This window comes from Larimichthys crocea, chromosome IX (assembly GCF_000972845.2).
Source record: "Larimichthys crocea isolate SSNF chromosome IX, L_crocea_2.0, whole genome shotgun sequence".
NCBI classification, from domain to species: Eukaryota; Metazoa; Chordata; class Actinopteri; family Sciaenidae; genus Larimichthys; species Larimichthys crocea.
In genome coordinates this window covers 187,959-206,631 of record NC_040019.1, presented here as the reverse complement: position 1 = coordinate 206,631, position 18,673 = coordinate 187,959, and the positions used below count along the sequence as shown (strand labels likewise).

The 18,673-nt window shown below is 44.2% G+C and overlaps 1 protein-coding gene across 1 annotated transcript in view; it reads right to left on the bottom strand.

The window, feature by feature from the left end:
- ttc28 (tetratricopeptide repeat domain 28) overlaps positions 1-18,673 on the bottom strand; it is a 113,553-nt gene that overhangs the window by 85,148 nt on the left and 9,732 nt on the right. Inside the window, exon 2 of the mRNA XM_019278644.2 lies at positions 18,264-18,626. Within this exon, the coding sequence (XP_019134189.1) occupies positions 18,264-18,626 (363 nt within the window). The remainder of the gene's footprint in view (positions 1-18,263; positions 18,627-18,673) is intronic.

Sequence of the window (18,673 nt, the reverse complement as noted above, 5' to 3'; positions counted from 1 at the left end):
TGTTCCCCTCACTGCGCTTTCTGCCTGTGATTCTTTAAAAAAAAATGAGGCATCATCCAGTGTCTGAAAAAAACCTGAAGAAACGAACTCCCTCCTGAGCGTCAGTCATTTCAGCGAGGGTTTCTATTCAAGTGACAAAGACCTCCAGGAAGTCAGGTAACAGCCTCAACAAGGGAGTTTCCCACAGGAGACCGCCGCTCGTTTTGTTACAGGTCTGCACGGCAGTGACAAACGATGTCATCCCGCCTGTGTTTTATTGTTTCATTTGGAGGACTTGTTTTTATCAAAAGCATCCATCCTTTCACCACCTCTGCTTTCCCGATGAAGCTCAGACAAACAATAGACACAACAAGACAATAAAAGGAGGAATTTAAAACATCATTATATAACGTTTCTACCGTAAACTAACTGAGGAGGTTTTCGGGCTCAGGGCTGACTCGGAGTGGAGCCAGTGTCATGCCAGAACCGGAGCCGGGCAAGTGGGCAATGTAACCGAGCTCAGCAGCCTCTATGCACATGATGGCAGAGGCAAGAAGACCGAAAAGGAAGTTGAGAGAGCTGCTGTTAGCTCAGTTTGTTAGCCAGACTGCCCGGATTGTGAGCTGAGATTGTGAGAGTGTTAGTGTTTGTACCACAGGCAGTTTTTAGGATGGTGTCGTGACAGAACCTGAGCACGCTATCTATGGACATAATGGCAGAGGAGAAGAGACACGTAAAGGGCGTTGACAGAGGAAGCTAAGAAGAGATGGCTGCTCTGCCTCAACTCTCTGTGATTTACAGAGTTTCCTGATAGACAGTTAAGTAAACTGTAGCTGCTGTTAGCTCATGTTAGCTCAGTCTGTTAGCCGGGCTGCCTGGAATGAGAGTGTCAGTGTTTGTACCACAGGTGTTTTGGACCACCGGTAAGAGGAAGTAGCTGTGAAAGCAGGCAATGTAACTGGGCTCAGCAGCTTCTATGGACATAATGGCAGAGGAGAAGAGAGCGAAGAGGACGCTGACGGAGGAAGCTAAGAAGAGAAAAGGAGAGAGTGAGCGAGCAAGAAGCCGCCGGACAAGAGTAAATGCCGAGCTGGGCTGACTGCTGCTGGGGACCTGGTTGATGTCGACTCGTCTGGTTTTTGATAATAAGTAATGTAATTAGAAGAAATACTCGAGTACATCTGTCCATAATTACCACAGTGGGATCACACTCGTCATGTAATTGTTTTCAACTGTCCATGCGAACAAAACCAACGTTTTCCACACAAAGGTGTGTTCTGAAATCTATCAGCATTTAGTGTGAACATGGCCTGAGTGTGAGATAAAGTCTGCAGCAGCATGGATACATCAGTCTGTGTGGCCTCCAGGCGCCCACCACAAATGAGACCATTCATCTTTGCTACCGTACATGGCCACTAACACTGTCTGTCTGTGTGTCACACACACACACACACACACACACACACACACACACACACACACACACACACACTGTTGTCTAATCCTCTCATTCTTCTCTGCAGCCACAGCAGGTGAAATACCTGCTGTTGTTTCTCTTTTTTTTCAGACAGCATCCGCTCTCCAATCTCAGCCACCTCTTGTTATCCGCTCTGTCCTGGTTCCAGTATTTTGGTTTCTGAGGTTTCTGAGGTTTTGAGGGCGGCTGTGTCTTCTAGAAATCACATTTATGTGCAACAAATCTGCTCTGCCAGCGACGTTTTGTTAGGAAAGCGACAAATCCTTCGAATGAAACCAAACACAGAGGTGTTTTCTGGTCTGATGCCTCCATCAGCAGGACGATAACATCTCTATGTGCCTACAGAATCTGTTTTATGGTGTGATGGCAGTGTTTGGTTAGGCTTGGGTTAGGTTCAGGGAAAGATCATGGTTTGAGATAAATGTTTGTTAAGGTTAGGGAAGCTTTGTCGTCATGGTTACAATAATTAGAAGAGAGCTGCCTTTGGACTGACTGTCCTGGGAGGAAGGCAGCTAATTTCCCCGTTCATGACAACTGTACTGAGGGTGAATTTATATACAACTCACCTGTTCACATTATATTAAGGCTTAAAGTTATGCAGGATTAAGAGCGTGGACGCTTTGATTGACAGGTGGGTGTCGTTACGGATGGCTTGTTTGAGCAACCAGGCGTCATTCGGCGCCAGATTTTTAGATTGGTTGGGAGGCGGAAGACGCAGGACTACAAACATGGCGGCAGCCAAAGCGTCTCTTCAGAAACCTGTGGGTGATGTCACGCATACGCCGCCAAATCTTTGTACCATCATTGGTTAAAAAACGATCATACTGACATAATCCAGACGATGTCACAAACTTTTCAAATTAAAAGTCTGTAAACTACTTTTTTTGGGAGAGAATGCTGCTGTCTGGATACACCAGCCCTCTCTCTTGTTGGTTTCACGCTGCGTTCAGAGCCTTTGTTCACAAAATCCCATCACATGCATCACAAACCTGCCAAAAAAAACTTAAATCGTCTCTTCACTTCACATACGAGGGAGTATGTGATCACCGAGCAGCATATTAATCATTTGACCTTTCCACATTGTCAAGTGCAGGTGGAGGTGGAGGTGGAGCCGCATGAATCAAAATGTACAAGTATTGAGCACACTCAATAAGGGAGCTTTAATAATAAATTGCTTTATATAATCGTATATCTCTTGCCATACAGCGCTGTATCTATACAGCACTATTTATAGCACTCTTGCACTCGATGCAAACCTTGATGGAGATTTTCAATCAGAAACGCTCTCGTTCAGTCGGATGGGGGAGGGGCGGTCACTGGGAACAGAGATGCATCTGTAGAGAGGACGAGTTAGATTTGGAGGAGGAGGCTGCACCCCCGATTTAAACACAAGAGATCATTTAGTTTACACAGTACAAGAAGAGCAGTCTACCGTGTTTGTTTGGAAACACGTTTCAAACCAAGCTTATATGATAAACAGAAGTTATAGTCTACAAAGCACTCGACAGCTCCACAGACCTAACCCCGGCTTCGTGTGCTGAACACAGCAACATTTCTGAACAGAAAAAACAAAACAAAGAAGCATTTAGCAGTTTAAGGGCCAGAGCCATTTTGGTGGTTTGGAGGTTTGGAGACGAAACAGAGAGTGAATACTGGACTAACATCCATCAGATGGACACAAAAGAATAGAAGAAATACTTTATTGATCTTGATTGATATCAACTTTTTTACATGCATTTCTACCTAAATTACAACCACTCACACACAAAGGGCTCATTGACATGACATGCAAATGTGGAGAGAGATGGTGGAGAGCGGCGGTGCCCACCTTCCATACTTTGGTCCATGCTGGACTTGAACCGGCCCTACGGACTGAGCTACTGCCGCCCCGCGTAAACAACCTGTTCACAGTTTGTTGAGTATCTATAAATATCAATTAACTCTGGTTTGATCCCACTAATGTTAAAACTAAAACTGACTCAAACCCATGAAGCATCTGACAATTAAAATTAGCAGGAAAATGTTTTATTGTCCTCAAAGTAAGTTATCAATATATATTCTCCTATCTATATATATATATATATATATATATATATATATATAATTCTTTTATCAGTACAGAGACTCCATTGTGTCTTTTCTTACGTCACATTTCCACAAAATATATGAACAAGACAGAAAAAGAGATAAAAGAGGTTGAAGAGGAGAAAAATAAATCAGTGTTACCCTTAAGACTTGACACACACACACACACACACACACACACCAGACTAACACACACACACCCTCTGCCATCCTTGGCTGTGAATCACACAAGTGCAAGTCAAGAGTTCAGAGGTCAAACGCCGCGTTGTTGGAGGAGGTGGTCACACGGGGGGGTCAAAGTGGGGGCTAATCCAATGAGACCAAACAGGGTGAAGAAGAAGAAGAAGAAGAAGGAGAGGGTTTGTTTGGTTATCAGATCTCTCCAGCTGTGTGTGTGTGTGTTATCTGAGTGCACATGCTCGTGCTGTTGTATTGATTTAGTATCAGATCCGAAAGCTTTTGACATTGATCTCTTCCCCTGGAGAATTGGGTGAGAGTTAGAGGGATCAGGGAAGGGGAGCGTGGGGCCAGCACCTCTGCTCCTCGGTCAGTATTGAACAGCGACGGGCTAATAAACCCCTCAGGTTAAAGATTCAAGGTCTATATGTTCAACAGCACATCGGATCTGCCTGCAAAGATAGGAAACACCTTATATATACATACAGTATGTATTTCAAGCCTCAGATTTGGGGTTTAATCAAAAGTAAATTCATTGATTATTAAATAATTCATATATTTTTACACAGTTTAGGGTATTTTAGTTCATTAATCACATACAGTCCTTTTTAAGTGGGCTTAAGTCACACACTACAAACTATTGGTGTGTCACCAGGAGGAAGAAGTAGAAGAAGAGGAGATTTACAAGGGAGCTGAGCCGGTGTCATGCCAGAACCGGAGCTGCCTCAGCAGACATAATGACAGAGGAGAGAAAACTGAAGAGGACGTACAGCTGTCCATATTCACACAGTGGGATTTCACTCTGAAACTGGAAATCTTCATTTCAGTGCAATTTCAATAATGGTTCTACAATATTTTTCTCTGAAATGTAATGGAGTAAAAGTAGAAAGTAAAGTACATGTACCTGAGGATTGGAGTACTGTGGCTCAGCGAGCGTAACTACATCGGTGCTAAGCTGCATAAATACCCCGGACATGAGCGAGAGTGTTTGTTACACACATTGTGTGTATAAGATGTTCATAGTGTGTGTGTGTGTGTGTGTGTGTGTGTGTGTGTGTGTGTCTGTGATGATGTGAATGTCAGGAGCTATCATACACAGGTCATCCTGGAGTCAACAACATCAGTGCTATCACCCTGCACAGATTATATTGATCCTGTACACCCAGTGGCCACACACACACACACACACACACACACACACACACACACACACACACACACCACAATAATTACACCGCTGTGAGGGGCTGAAAATCATTTAAAAATAACAAACTGTCCACGCTCGTATGTGTCCACAAGAAAATAAATTACAAACATGAAGTCAGTGGAAAAGATAAGAGAGGTCGGTGTGTGTGTGTGTGTGTGTGTGTGTGTGTGTGTGTGTGTGTGTGTGTGTGTGTGTGTGTGTGCCTGTTCTGTTTATGTTTCCATGCTACACTTCCTCGACTAACGAATAGCTAATTTGATCTGTTCATGCCTTATGGCAAGGTTGTATGAAATTGTGCATATTATGCTCTTTAACACACACACACACACACACACACACACACACACACACACACACACACACACACACAGCTCTCGTGATATTCGACTATATTACCTGACAGGTGTGTTAGTGGAGTTCTGTACACTGAATCTGCTCCGGCCTCTCGGGACACGGTGAAGGTCACATTTAGCCAGCTGACATCACACTCGTCGGGATAAAACGGGAGCAGAGAAGGCGCCGATAACACCGTCAGAGAAATTCACACCTCCGACACACACAAAGGTTGTTACTGGGGCAATTAACAGTAGATTACTGACGGTACAAAACATCCGATCCTGTTATGACACTCGACACATCTTATTGAGTATCAGTCTGTCAGCTTTGATTCAATTATGTTAAATGTTCCGTCTAAAAAAATCGAGCTGAATTTGACGTCGAGAGTCCAAAACTCAGAGAAATTCAGTCCACCGTGAGATGAATATCATCACATCAGAGAAGCTGTGATCATGTTTGGCTTTTTTGTTTGATAAATTACTGGATTCATCGATTTAAATGTTGCAGATTGATCCCGGTCCTGCAGTTAAAGTCTGTGTAAAGTCAGAATAAATATGTTCTGAGTGTTATTAACTGCCCAGCCAAACTTGAATGATTAAACATAAACACGTTTATGAAATTAGGTGTCAAAATGAGGTAAAAATGATGACTAACTTTCAAACAGAGGTGAATTCATCTCTGTCTCTCTGCTCAGGGTGGCCTCAGCGTGTCATCGAGCCACCTTGTAAGGACCGCCCACAAAATCCTGAGACTGAAAAACAGTTTGAACCTCTGACTCCACATTTCAGTGATCATTCAAAGTCTTTTCACATGTTTACAGCAACATATTTAACGTATTTTAAAAGAAATCTCAAAATTGCCTTTGCCGGTTTATTCTTAATAATAAGATTATTTATTATTGGCTGCTGTCGAATCCTGAACAGAACCAGAACGGGAGTTTTTGAACTATTAACTTGACCTTTGTTTACTAGTGGCATTGTGACTGAGGCTGATATTGTAACAAAATATTACAGGAAATGCAAAACCTATTTGCATTCAGCAGTCTCATAGTTTATTTTCAACGATTCCTCCAAGTGCTACTACAAGGAGGTCGCGCGACACAGTTTAAGAACCAGTGGTTAAAATCCAGAAAATAGAAGTTGGTCTTAAGGTTCGTCTTAAAAACAGACTCCGTCTGTCTAACTGGCCCTCGGGGCCACAGGCCGCGGTGGGATGATCTGACAGGTCTGGTGGTTCTATAGATAGATGTAGAGGTGAGACCGTGGAGAGATTTATAGACAATTAGGAGACTGAAATGAATCCTCCAGTGTTAGGATGCAAGAATAGACGTGACGTGGTCTTGTCTCTTGGGCCGTGTTAGTCATGCATCAAACACTACATTTCTGTTTGTGACGTTTCATACGAGGCTGCAGCGAGGGATTATTTTTTATCAATGTACTGTACATGTCAGTTCAGTTTCTTGAAGAATGAGGTGATTAATCAAAGAAATAATTGGCGGATTAATCCACAATGTTTCTATTTCTGTGTCGGGCTTGACAAATGTGGATTAAGACCGCAGAGTGTGTGCACAAAAACATACACAAATACAACTGGATTATTAAATATAAGAAACGTAATCTTCTATAATAATCTTCCCCAGTTAATTCTCTGTAATCAGTGCACATGATGAACATGTAAAAGCCGCATATTTGATGACTTATTTCCATCGTATTATTCTCCCTGCCCACACGCGGCTCTTGAAGAGTTTCATGAATATGATTTAGGGGTTAAAGATAAGCTGGAACGTACACGAGCGAATTAACCCTATCTGATGCTGAAACTGCTGAGTGCTGCGTTCATTAATCCTTCGGCAAGCGTGCAACGCTTCGATATCTTCACGTAAAGATGGATATTAATAAACGAGGCCGGGTGATGATTTATTTATTTTTTTGCTGTTGTTATTGATACTGTTTGTGGATGCTAGCCGCAGAGCCGGGCGGACAGTTGGTGGCACATATGCCTGGTGGAGCTGGCATGCCCGGCAGCCTGGCACCGCGTCACCGAGGCTCTGCCAAACAGATGAGCCTGTGATTGTGTTTGGTTTAATGGTAGAAGAGCTCGCACCGAGTCTTTACACACTGCTTAGAGGAGGTTTTGTTTTTTTATTGTTACAGTAGAGTCGTGAAGAAGTGGGAGGAGTTTGTTTGAGGCGCCGCCTGCATTAGAAAAAAAAGAAACAACCAGTTACTAGTCGTAAAAAGTAACTGGGTGTTGTATTTAAGTAGAATTTTCAAGTACTTTTCTTGAGTTATCGTATTTTGAATGACTTTATACCTTCACATCCGAATGCAGCTGTTGTTTACTTACAGGAAACGATGAGCGCAACATTTTACAGCTTCTTCTGCTTTGTGGGAATGCAGCCGGGCGGAGCATTAATGCCCCTCATCCCTTCATCCCTCGACCCTCATGCCTTCAACTGTCAACCCTCAACCATCATCCCTTCATCCCTCGACCCTGGACCTTCATCCCTTCATCCCTCAACCCTGGACCTTCATCCCTTCATCCCCTCGACCCTCATGCCTTCAACTGTCAACCCTTGACTATCATTGCTTCATTCCTCAACCCTTCTTCCCCCTGATCCCTGGACCTTCATCCTTTCATTCCTCGACCCTTATGCCTTCATCCCTTAACCCTTGACTCTCATCCCTTTATCCCTTGACTTTCATCCTTTCATCCTTCAACCCTCATCCCTTCATTCCTTGATCACTGGACCTTCATCCCTTCATTCCTTGACCCTCATGCCTTCAACTGTCAACCCTCAACCATCATCCCTTGATTTTCATCCTTTCATCCCTCTACCCTCAACCATTATTTTTTTATTCCTAGACCCTCGGTCCTCATCCCTTCATCCCTCGATCCTCACCTCTTCTTCCCTTCATCCCTGGACCTCCATCCCTTCATCCATATGTACAACATATATTTGTACATTTTCATATTCACCACAAATGCTTCAGCTTCGTCAGTCACCATTTTCACAATGCAGACAGTCCCTTCCTTTTCTGCTACGTACTAGAATGGTGACCTCTGAAAAGTGTCCAGCGTTACACACTCAACTTTTTGACCTTTGAGTGATAATGTGTGTATGTAGGTATGTATGTTCTTATGCACTCAAAATAACAAGTGTAAGTATGGAAGTATGAGAACTGAGACACAGTGTCTTGTTGTTACTTTACACTACTTCCTAAAAAACAGAACATGCTTGTCTTTTAAATTACAGCTGATGACCTCTTCATCAGTCTGAACTGTTGTGCCTAGTCAGGCACGGTATCGGTTGAAGATGTAGTCACATCTCTCTTTACTGAAAACTCTACTCAAACCTTGCATGTTAATGCATGTTACTAACTAAACTTCTTCCACTGAGTTTCTGTCTCTGTCGTCCAGCAGGTTCTCGTAGATCGTGGCTGCTGCTGTGGTCCTGCACAACGTCCACTACACATATTACTACTGTCATTATTGCTGCCATATCTCCATCACAGTTTATAGTTAGTTGATGATTTGCTGCTGCTGTGCATCTGTGTCTCTCTATCTCTATCACAGGTTCCACTGCTACTGTAATCATTTTATCATTCATTGTAATTCATTGTCATTTTGTCAGTCATTGTAATTGTACAATATGTTTGTGTACATATTTCTCACTCGAAGTTTTTCCTCACTCGAACCGAGGGTCTAAGGACAGAGGGTGTCACTCCCTGTACAGATTGTAAAGCCTCAGAGGCAAAATGTGTTTTATGAATTTGGACTGTCCAAATAAAATCTGATCTGATTTGAATGTACTCTTCACCCAGAATTATAAAACAATTGTCTAACACTATAATCATGATGGGATAAAGAGTCCACTCAGTGACTAACAGGATCGGCCGACTCATCTGATTTATGCTGCTGTTTAATTATTTTAAGTATACCTCGTAAAAATGGAGGCCGGATGTGAACCCGGCTTGTATTACACACACTCCCATCACATTCTTAAAAAAGCACCTTCTTTGAAGCTCGAACTAAACCCCGCCCGCCTCCACAGACATCACAGGAGGCCCAAATATGTGATTGTTCATTAACCTCAACCTCCGCCTGGAAACAGAAACATACACCCCATTATTAGTGAGTCATCCTCCCTGCTTTGTATCTCTGCACTCGTCTTTCTGGTTTTCTTTGGCTCTTTTTAACTCCGAGGCTGCTCCGGTCGTATCGAGGTAACTGAGAAACACCAACAACACGTACATGGACTGACATGGACAGATTTCATCGTCCCCAGAGGATGAATTTTTGGAAATTACTTCACGTCCTGCTTTTTCAAGCACCACAAGCAGCTCAAACATTTTTCATTTACCCATTGAAACATCTCTACATCTACAAGATGAATGGTTGTAACATTTTGTAAAGACGTTCATAGTCTCCAGAGGATGGATCCTAACGACTTTGGTGATCCCCTTACTTCTCCTCTTACTCCTGCAGTTTTTGGTGCTTCTGCATTGGTTTCACTTCACAGTCATGGAGGTTGCTCCTACTGTAGGATATTTGTCTACAACTATTGCATGGATTGCCACTAAATTTGGTGCAGGCATTCATGTTTCTCAGAGGATCACTTCATTTATCTTGAAAATGAAAGTTTGGCTACGTTTCTGTTGTTTTATCTCGAAGCTGTCTTGTGTTTCTCTTCCTTTCGGCCTTCCCAGATCTCAGAATTGACTTGGTGAGTGAGATTATTATCCTAACAGATAGATATTATGGTCAAAATGAGCTTCACCACCCTTTAAATTCAACCACGAGCTGCTTCTTCCACGGTCAGTCGCTGCTTACAATGAGTTTATTGTCAGAAAAAGATCTGAATCCTCATGCCGACTCTGAGAGCAGTCAACACCACGCCACGTTCGAGTCCATCTGAGAGTCACTCCTTCATTATCTCCCGCCGCTGTTATCTTTCTCCTTCCTCTGCAATTCTCTTTGCACAGACAGTCGAGGCACCCGGCTGAGAGAGATGAACGCAGAGGGGAGGATAAAAAAGATTCAGGACGGCTGCTGAGACAGCAGAGTTTGTCCGAGTCTGGCTGTGTCTGAGCAGATGTTTTACAGCAAGTGTACGAACCGACGCCGCACGCAGAGTACAGGAGCATATCTCCCGATTAATGCCAGACAATTAAGCCCACTCTTCTTCAAAACTCATTATACTCTGCAGGCGAGTGCTCGTGGAAGTCTGAGTGTGAGAGACAGAGCGAGCAGCAGGTTATTTGCTGCTGATGTGCACTTTTCTCCAAACATGTTATCACCTTCATTTAGAAGGAGCTTCATTTGGCCACTGCTGCTGCTTCTAATGGGAGCGATAAGGTTCAGCAAAGGAAGAGACAGGTAGTGTGATTACTTAAAGCGAGCCACTTAAAGAACCATTAACCCTTCCAGCAGGTGACAGAGCAGCTATTAAAGCAAACACTATCACTGCAGTTAGACCTGGGTGGATTACGTGGATGTTTGCGAGCTGCAGAGCCTCATGTGATGCGGGTCATGAGGGGCTGCCGACAGGCTGGAACAAAGGGAAAGTTGTGTTCGAGCTCCCTGATGTCGTGAGGAAGCCGCACGTCAGTGCTGCTCTCTAGTGGCGGCTGCTGAAAACCAAACGTCTGGTCACAGCCTCTGACTTCCTGCACTCTGCAGGTTTGGTTCGGCTTTATTTAGCTTTCATCCTTCACTTCCGAAGAAAGCTGGAAAGAAGTGTGTAATTTGGGAGCCAATTATACGGCGCAAAGGAGGAAAAGTGCACTTTGTGTGAACGCCGAGTTCACAGCGCTCACTTGATCCACCTCCAATTGATTAATTCTAACCTCCCTATCCTCGGTAATTTCCACCGGGGATAAAAAGAGGACGTGATCCTCTGAGTGAAATCTTTCTAAACAGAATCAAAGAAGAGAGAGGAATGATAAGACCTGCAGACACAACTCAGGGCTGTAAAAACACTGCGAACACGTTGAAATCATAATTTAATGTTTGTATGTTATCATTTATCACTAGTACATTAGTTAAATATAAGACAGTAAAGGACAGAAGCAAATGCAATATTCTTTTAAGTGACGTCAGTGTCTTAATAACCTGACGTCATGATTTTGTAGCCAGATTGATAAAAATATATAAACTCAGTAAATATCATATATACAATAATATGTTGTTGACTGTTTTAGTTTTGTACAGACACAAACGCTGATTTGCCAATAATTGGGATGTTTGTGTCAATCAAGTGATAAGATTTTGTTCAAAACCCTAAGAAATATTCAGTTAACAAAGTACAATGATGTAAATAAAAACACATTTAAGAAGCTGGTACCAACAATATTTGGTATTTCTGTGTTAAAGTTATAATATAGAACATTTCCACATTAAAATATCTACAAAACAACCAGACCTATGTTCGATATTTTCCACCAAAGTTCAAACTATAGACTTCACGTACTATCTGGGACATCACGGAGGTTTGCTGCTTGATTGAAACCTGGAAAAATCTGGAATTTTATTCAAGGTAGTCAACAACTTCCAGGTAAACACGGATACAGCAGAGAGTGAGGAATGACGAAACACGTCAGACGGGCATCGACAAAGGTGGATGTTTAACAAGGAAGACAACGAGTCCCATGATCCCGATCAAACGACGTCTTTTGTTTTTGTTTTGCTGTGAGAAAAGTTTCAAACTGTGTCTTTAAAATGATTTAAAGCTTCATTTGAACCCTGTTCTTTCTGCTTTAAAGCTTTGCATGTAGATTTCTGTTGAATTAACATATAAAAATTCAGTTTTTACACATTCAGCGTGTCTGACTGCGTCGTTTCAGCGTCTCTGGATGAAAATGTGAAAGAACACAGACGGATATTTTGTGTTATTTTGTGTTATTTTGTGTTGTTTTGTGTTGTTTTGTGTACACACAGTCCAGCCGCAGAAGTGAAAGGTCTCCCCTGTTGGAGACTGACTCAATCACTCGCCTCACATGGTCTCCACTAAGTCCTGGATTAGCCTACTGACCCAGAGTTCTCTATGACACAACTTTGGATAAAGCACGAACACAACAGAGAACATTACCATCACATCAACACAGACGGGGGTCAGATCACGGGACCGTAAAGTTAACCCGACCAGGGAGGAACCCAAACATGAGAAACTTGAATCTCCTGCATCGGTTGGATCAGATTATAACAGACTACTGAGCTCTATCATGTGGGGAAACCTTTTTAGGTCCACAGTCCTACTTAAAGAAATGGGACTCTCTGCTTTCTCTGCACGTATGTCGGTAATATTTTTTGCAGCGTGTGGTTGGAGAGTAGTTTCTTAATGACAGGGGAAGCCTGAGCGGCTCCGCGGCCCGCTGCGTAAACAGGCGTAGCTGGCTGCCATCTGGTTGGCTTCCACTTCAGAGCGGAGAGAGCGAGCTGAACGCTTACTGATGATCTGCACTGATTCCAGATACAAACTCGCAGAGCAGAATATTTAGGAACAGTTTGAGGAGCCTTACTTACACATGACTAAAGGATCAGTCCAGTGAAATACTTAAAAATATAGATTTTCTAACACAAGGACACATTGTTGACATGCAGGGACGACTTCTTCTGTAGAAAGTAGCTGCATTTAAACTGTTTACTCACTGTGTGTGGAGGGTTTTGGGTCGCCAAAACTATTTTCTGTTCAGTATTTGACTTTAAAACATCAGAAAAGAGTAAAAATAATGGAAGAAAACTATTTCCTGAAGCCCAAGGTGACATCTTTGACTTCCAAAACCCAGAAAATCAATTTACAATGATGTAAAATAAAGAATATGTTCAGGTGAAGGGCAGCACGGTGGTGCACTGGGTAGCACAAGCCCAGGTGTGTCGTCCATGGCGTACCCCGCCTCTCGCCCAATGTCAGCTGGGATCAGCTCTCATGTTCAGATGAATGCATGACTAAAATAATGAATCAGTTATTAAAACTGTTTCTGCTGATTGATGTTTCAGTTCAGTGGCAGCAGGAATCTCAGAAGCTCTCGTCTTAAACCAGTGACGTGGTTTGAGGAGTTTTTTTTGTAACTTTGTTGAACTGACTCTTTAATCTTTGCTGGTAGCTTCCTAGAAATAAACAAAAGCAGGAGGCAGTTAAGTAAAAAGACCTGCTAGGTATTCAAAGCTACTTTAAGAAGGGTCAGTCTGCAGCTTTACAGAGCTTTATACTTTCAGCTCATTGTTTATCTGTCCAGCCACAACGCGACGCTACCTGCCCAGCAGCAAACAGCAGACAGACGTTCGGAGACTAACACAGGAGGTGGTGGAGACCAGACACAGAGCTAAAAGAGTGTTAATATTTAAATGAATCCTCTGAGCATCGTGTGTTTTCATAAGAAGTTTATGGACACGAGTCAAAATAAGACAAACTCTGCAGACTGAAGTGGCCTAGGAACTTGGAGCATGTGGTGAGGCAGCAGACAGGTGGTTCGATGCCTGGCTCCTTCGGTCTGTGAAGAGTCCTTGGGCAAGTTGATGAACCCTAAAGGCTGAATGTGTGAACGCTATAAAAAAGTACAGTCCATGTAACTTTTACCAGAGCATACATTTCTAGCTGCGTCTCATCTCAGCTGACATGAGTCAAGATCAGCGGAGCAGCCATACATCATGCTGTATGTCCGAGAGGGTCGAACGGACGTCTTCATCCAAACAGCACAAGCAGTCCGTGCAGGAGCAAAAGTTTCCCAGACCGCTGTGAGCTTAAGGATGTGAATAAGTGTACCTGTAAAGAAAAGCCTCTTTACAAAGCACCAAGCAAACTCCGACAAACACACAGAGCGAGTGTGCGGATGACGGCGAACATTCAGACACAAAACAGACGAGAAAACACTCCAACGAGTCAAAGAGAGAAGGCTTTCGCTCCCGCTGCCGTTCCTACGTCTGATGTGACTTCATTTGAATCACAAAGAAACAAAAGGCGTCTCTCAAAGCTCTGCGATGAATGCACCAAAAAAAAAAACAGAGAGAGAACGAGATAAAGCTGCAGAAAACGACAAGAAAACAACTTTAAAATGCAAAGAAGTTTTCTGATTCGGAGCCGTGTTGTTATCCTGATAAGCACACAAACATCTGCGACTTTCTGACCAGTCACACCCTCTGTTCCCATGATTTCATGTGTGTGTGTGTGCGATATACAGTGGCTGTGTGTTTGAGCGTGTTGTGCCAACAGAAGAAATGGACAGGGGCAGCAATGGGACAAACTGTGGGAGGCCTGAAAAACTGAAAAGGAGAAAAGAAAAGCCGAGCGACGAAGAGCCCAAAGAGAGAAGTGAAGCAGAAGTAAACGTCGCTCTCAGAGAGACTCTCCTCTTATTGGTACTTCATTAGTCTTGACCTTGCCTTTGACCCACGGCGAATGCAGCAGCAAGCCCACCGCTATGACACCGCCACTATACAAACCACACACACACACACACACACACACACACACACACACAAAGGAATGCTGCTTCTGTTATTGTCTTTAAGTGCCAAACTCAGGCCAAGGCCTGGCCCGGGTTTGAAAAACAACATAACAGCCGTGCAAAGCTCTCCCACTCACACACACATATACACACCCAAACACCACTTCCGTCCATTCTCTCTCACAGAGAAAGGAAGTGGAGTCGGAGCTGGACCGGCCCCAGTCGTCCAGACAGAGGTAGCCTGGCAAACCCAGAGTCTCCTGCCTCCTCCTGCCTCCTGCCTGCTTCCCCCACCTCCACCACCTCTGAATGGGCTTTAAAAGCCTCCCCGAGCCCTCAGCGTCCTTCACTTACTTGCATGTGTTGTTGTCAGATGTAAAGAGCCACTTCAAGTGTGACGAAGCTGCTAAATGTGCCGCACATTTTAAATCTCATTCTCTGTTTGTGTGACGGAGAAAATCTGCGATCAGTCCCAATGAAATCTACAGATTCTTTCTAGTTTTATGTTGACACATTCTTAATATTCTTAAATTGTTGCACTGTAGATTAAAGTGCTTTTCAAATGTTTTCACTGTCGCAGACAAATTTCCTATTTCTGTATAAAATCCTGAAAGTTTCACTCGAGTCGCTGCACGCTCACGTCATCTCGATTGTTTCTCGTCTCGAGGCGAGGATAGAAAACGCAGTCCGAGCTCTCGTAAATATTTTTCTCATCTTCACGTTCTGATAAAATCAAACATGTTTTTAGTCTCGGCTCAAGCAAATACTGACTCAGGAGTCCAGCCCAGTCTCGTCATCCTCTGTGCTTCTTGGATTTTTACCACCACCACCCACTCTGCATCTCCTCTGGACACTTCGTCTTCACAGTACACCCACCTCAAGCCACATTTTTTCCATAAACTGTTTTCACTGATTGCTAATAATCAGATATAATAAGACTAGAAGATTCACAACACACACATGTCTGGATGTAAAACATGAAGATGGTCTTCTTTCGTTAAGAAGTAAAATGCCAAATCTTCCAACACCTCTGTGGCTGTGAAGTCAGCCAAAGTGGAAGTGCCAAAAAAAACTGCAGTTCCTCTAACGTCCACTTGAGGCTGGCTCCAGAAGTGAGTCAGTCTCCATAAGTCCCCATGTTAGACAGCAGAAATAAACATGTTTACAGCCTGGTACAAAAAACAGTTTTGGTCTCTGTAGCTAATTTCCCCGTTCATGACAACTGTACTGAGGGTGAATTTATATACAACTCACCTGTTCACATTATATTAAGGCTTAAAGTTATGCAGGATTAAGAGCGTGGACGCTTTGACTGTAGAAGGAAGCGGACCGAAATCTCTGCAGCTGTGGCCGAAAGCTGCTTTTGTTTCTGCTCCATTGTTCGACTGTTTCTCCCGTTGTGAATTCCCACCAGGTGCAGGATGGGGAATTAACCAAGTTATAGTCTTGTAAATAGTCCTGTGATTATGTCCATAGAGGCCGCCGAGCCCGGTTACATTGCCCGCTCGCCCAGCTCCTGTTCTGGCACGACACCAGCTCTGCTCTCCGTCCAGCATTCCCTGTAAACCTCCTCCTCCTCTTCCTGTTGGTCCAAAACAGCTGCGGTACAAACACCAACACTCCCTCCAGTGCTCTGAGCTCACCGTCTGTCCAGCCCGGCTAACAAACTGAGCTAACAGCAGCTACAGCAGGCAGCAGTTTACTTTAGTTTCCTGTAAATGATTTAAAATCTGTGATTTTATGGGAGAAAAGTGACACGATGTTGCTTTAAACGTCAGATAAAATGAGCTTCTTCACAGTAACACAGGCAGAAGTAATAAACAGCTGCCGGTCTTTACGTCTTTACATCAACCCGACATCTGAGCTGCATTATTTGCCTTCCTCTAATGTCTGCCTCCTTCATCATCGTCGCTGTCATCACACTGGATCTCCTAACGCCAGCATATTTACAGGCATATCTCATTATGCTGAGTTATGTGTGTGTGTGTCGGTGTGCTGTGCTTTTCAAATACACTCGTCAAACAAAGAAAGACTATTCAGCACAGGCTTAACATCACGCTATAAAAGCTCCACATGTGGACTGCGGCATCTAAATAGCAGGCTTGTGTTCGGCTGCCGTGCACCGGGACACAATCAAAACTACAAGCAGAACAAGCTGTGACAGGACGATGATGACTGATGGAGAGGATTGCAACATTTGAAGCAGCAACAGGTGATCTGAGATACTCCAGAGTGTTGACCTGAATATGAACTCAGTTTCCAACACAGACTATATAAAACATGGACGCGGCTTCACCCACAGGTTTCTGAAGAGGTTGTCGTGCCTCCTCCGGAGAGGTGGAGCTGAATGACAAACCACCTCTGATGGCATCCACCTGTCAATCAAAGCGTCCACGCTCTTAATCCTGCATAACTTTAAGCCAGGGGTCCCCAAACTTTTTTCGGTGCGGGCCACATCAACTTGCCTTTCTGTGATGGGGGGCCGGGGTCAGTCTATAACCGGAAATGATATCAGTCCCACCAGGATTTCACGGGCCTTTTTTGAAATAGTTGCGGCCTAAAATCCCTGATGTTGCATGAGGTTTTCAAAAAAATTGCAATAAAAGTTGCGGTGCTTTTTACATTTTTGTTGCGATTTTGTTGCGGGAGGAAGTGAAAGTTGCGATAAGTTGCGATTCGACAGTCGCGGAGAGGGCGCAGCGAGCACTAAGTCCACGGCCCCGGGAAGCGGCGAGGTCCAGGCAGGAGAGCGCTGTAAAGCTCGTAGCCGGAGCCGTGAGCCACCTTCGCCCCTGAGCCTTTCCAAGCCGACCCAGAGCCGGGTTCGGCCACCCCCGCCTCCCACGAGGGGATCCTCCCGCACCGTGCAGCCGCCCCTAAATAGTTCGTAAATAAGGTAGATTTTAATTAGAATGCCAAGCTTAATCATTAAGTGTGGATATTTTATAATAGGAAAATGCAATTTTGAAAAATAGGCCATGTTTAGAGGAATTGTTTGGGATCGTAAGTGGGCCACTCCAATTGTTTAGGCGGGCCGGATGTGGCCCGCGGGCTGTAGTTTGGAAACCCCTGTTTTAAGCCTTAATATAATGTGAACAGGTGAGTTGTATATAAATTCACCCTCAGTACAGTTGTCATGAACGGGGAAATTAGCTACAGAGACCAAAACTGTTTTTTGTACCAGGCTGTAAACATGTTTATTTCTGCTGTGAAGTTGGACATTTGGACATGGGGACTTATGGAGACTGACTCACTTCTGGAGCCAGCCTCAGGTGGACGTTAGAGGAACTGCAGCTTCTGAGTGGCATCATGGAGGTTGCCACTTGGTTTCCAAAGAGGTTTTCTAATTAGCTGCTCCATATATACATAAATAAGCGATCAATGAGCTGATTCTCAGGCTGGCGAGCGAGCCGCTCATCCATACATCCATCTAATCATCCAAGTAATGGACACATCCACTCTCCTGCCACATAAAATCCATTCTCCACTCGCAGCTCTCATTTAAAGAGCGTGATTGAGCGGCGGTTGCGGGTCACCGTGAGGTCAAACCTCTTACCTTGGGCCATTTGGGGTTGATGAGACGTGCTTTGATTGCGTCGTCCAGAGCGGTGCTGTACTGTCCCAGTCTGAGATAGGCGGCGGAGCGGTTACTGTACAAGATGCAGTTTTGGGGGTCGGCGGTGAGGGCCTCGCTGTAGAGACGCACGGCCAGAGCGTACTCCCCCTGCTGGCAGGCCTGGTTACTGCGGCGCACTCGCTCCAGGAATTCTGCTTTGCTCAGGCCGGGGGCGCCGGAGCACGGAGGCCGGTCCGACCTTTTTAATGAGTGGGCTGGAGAGATCACGGGGGACGAAGAGGAGGAGGACGAGGACGGAGGGTTGGTGGTCCTGCTGGTGGAGCGAGAACCAAACAGAGAGAACTGAGGACAAGAAGAAGAAGAAGAGGGGAGGACAAGGAGAGAAGACA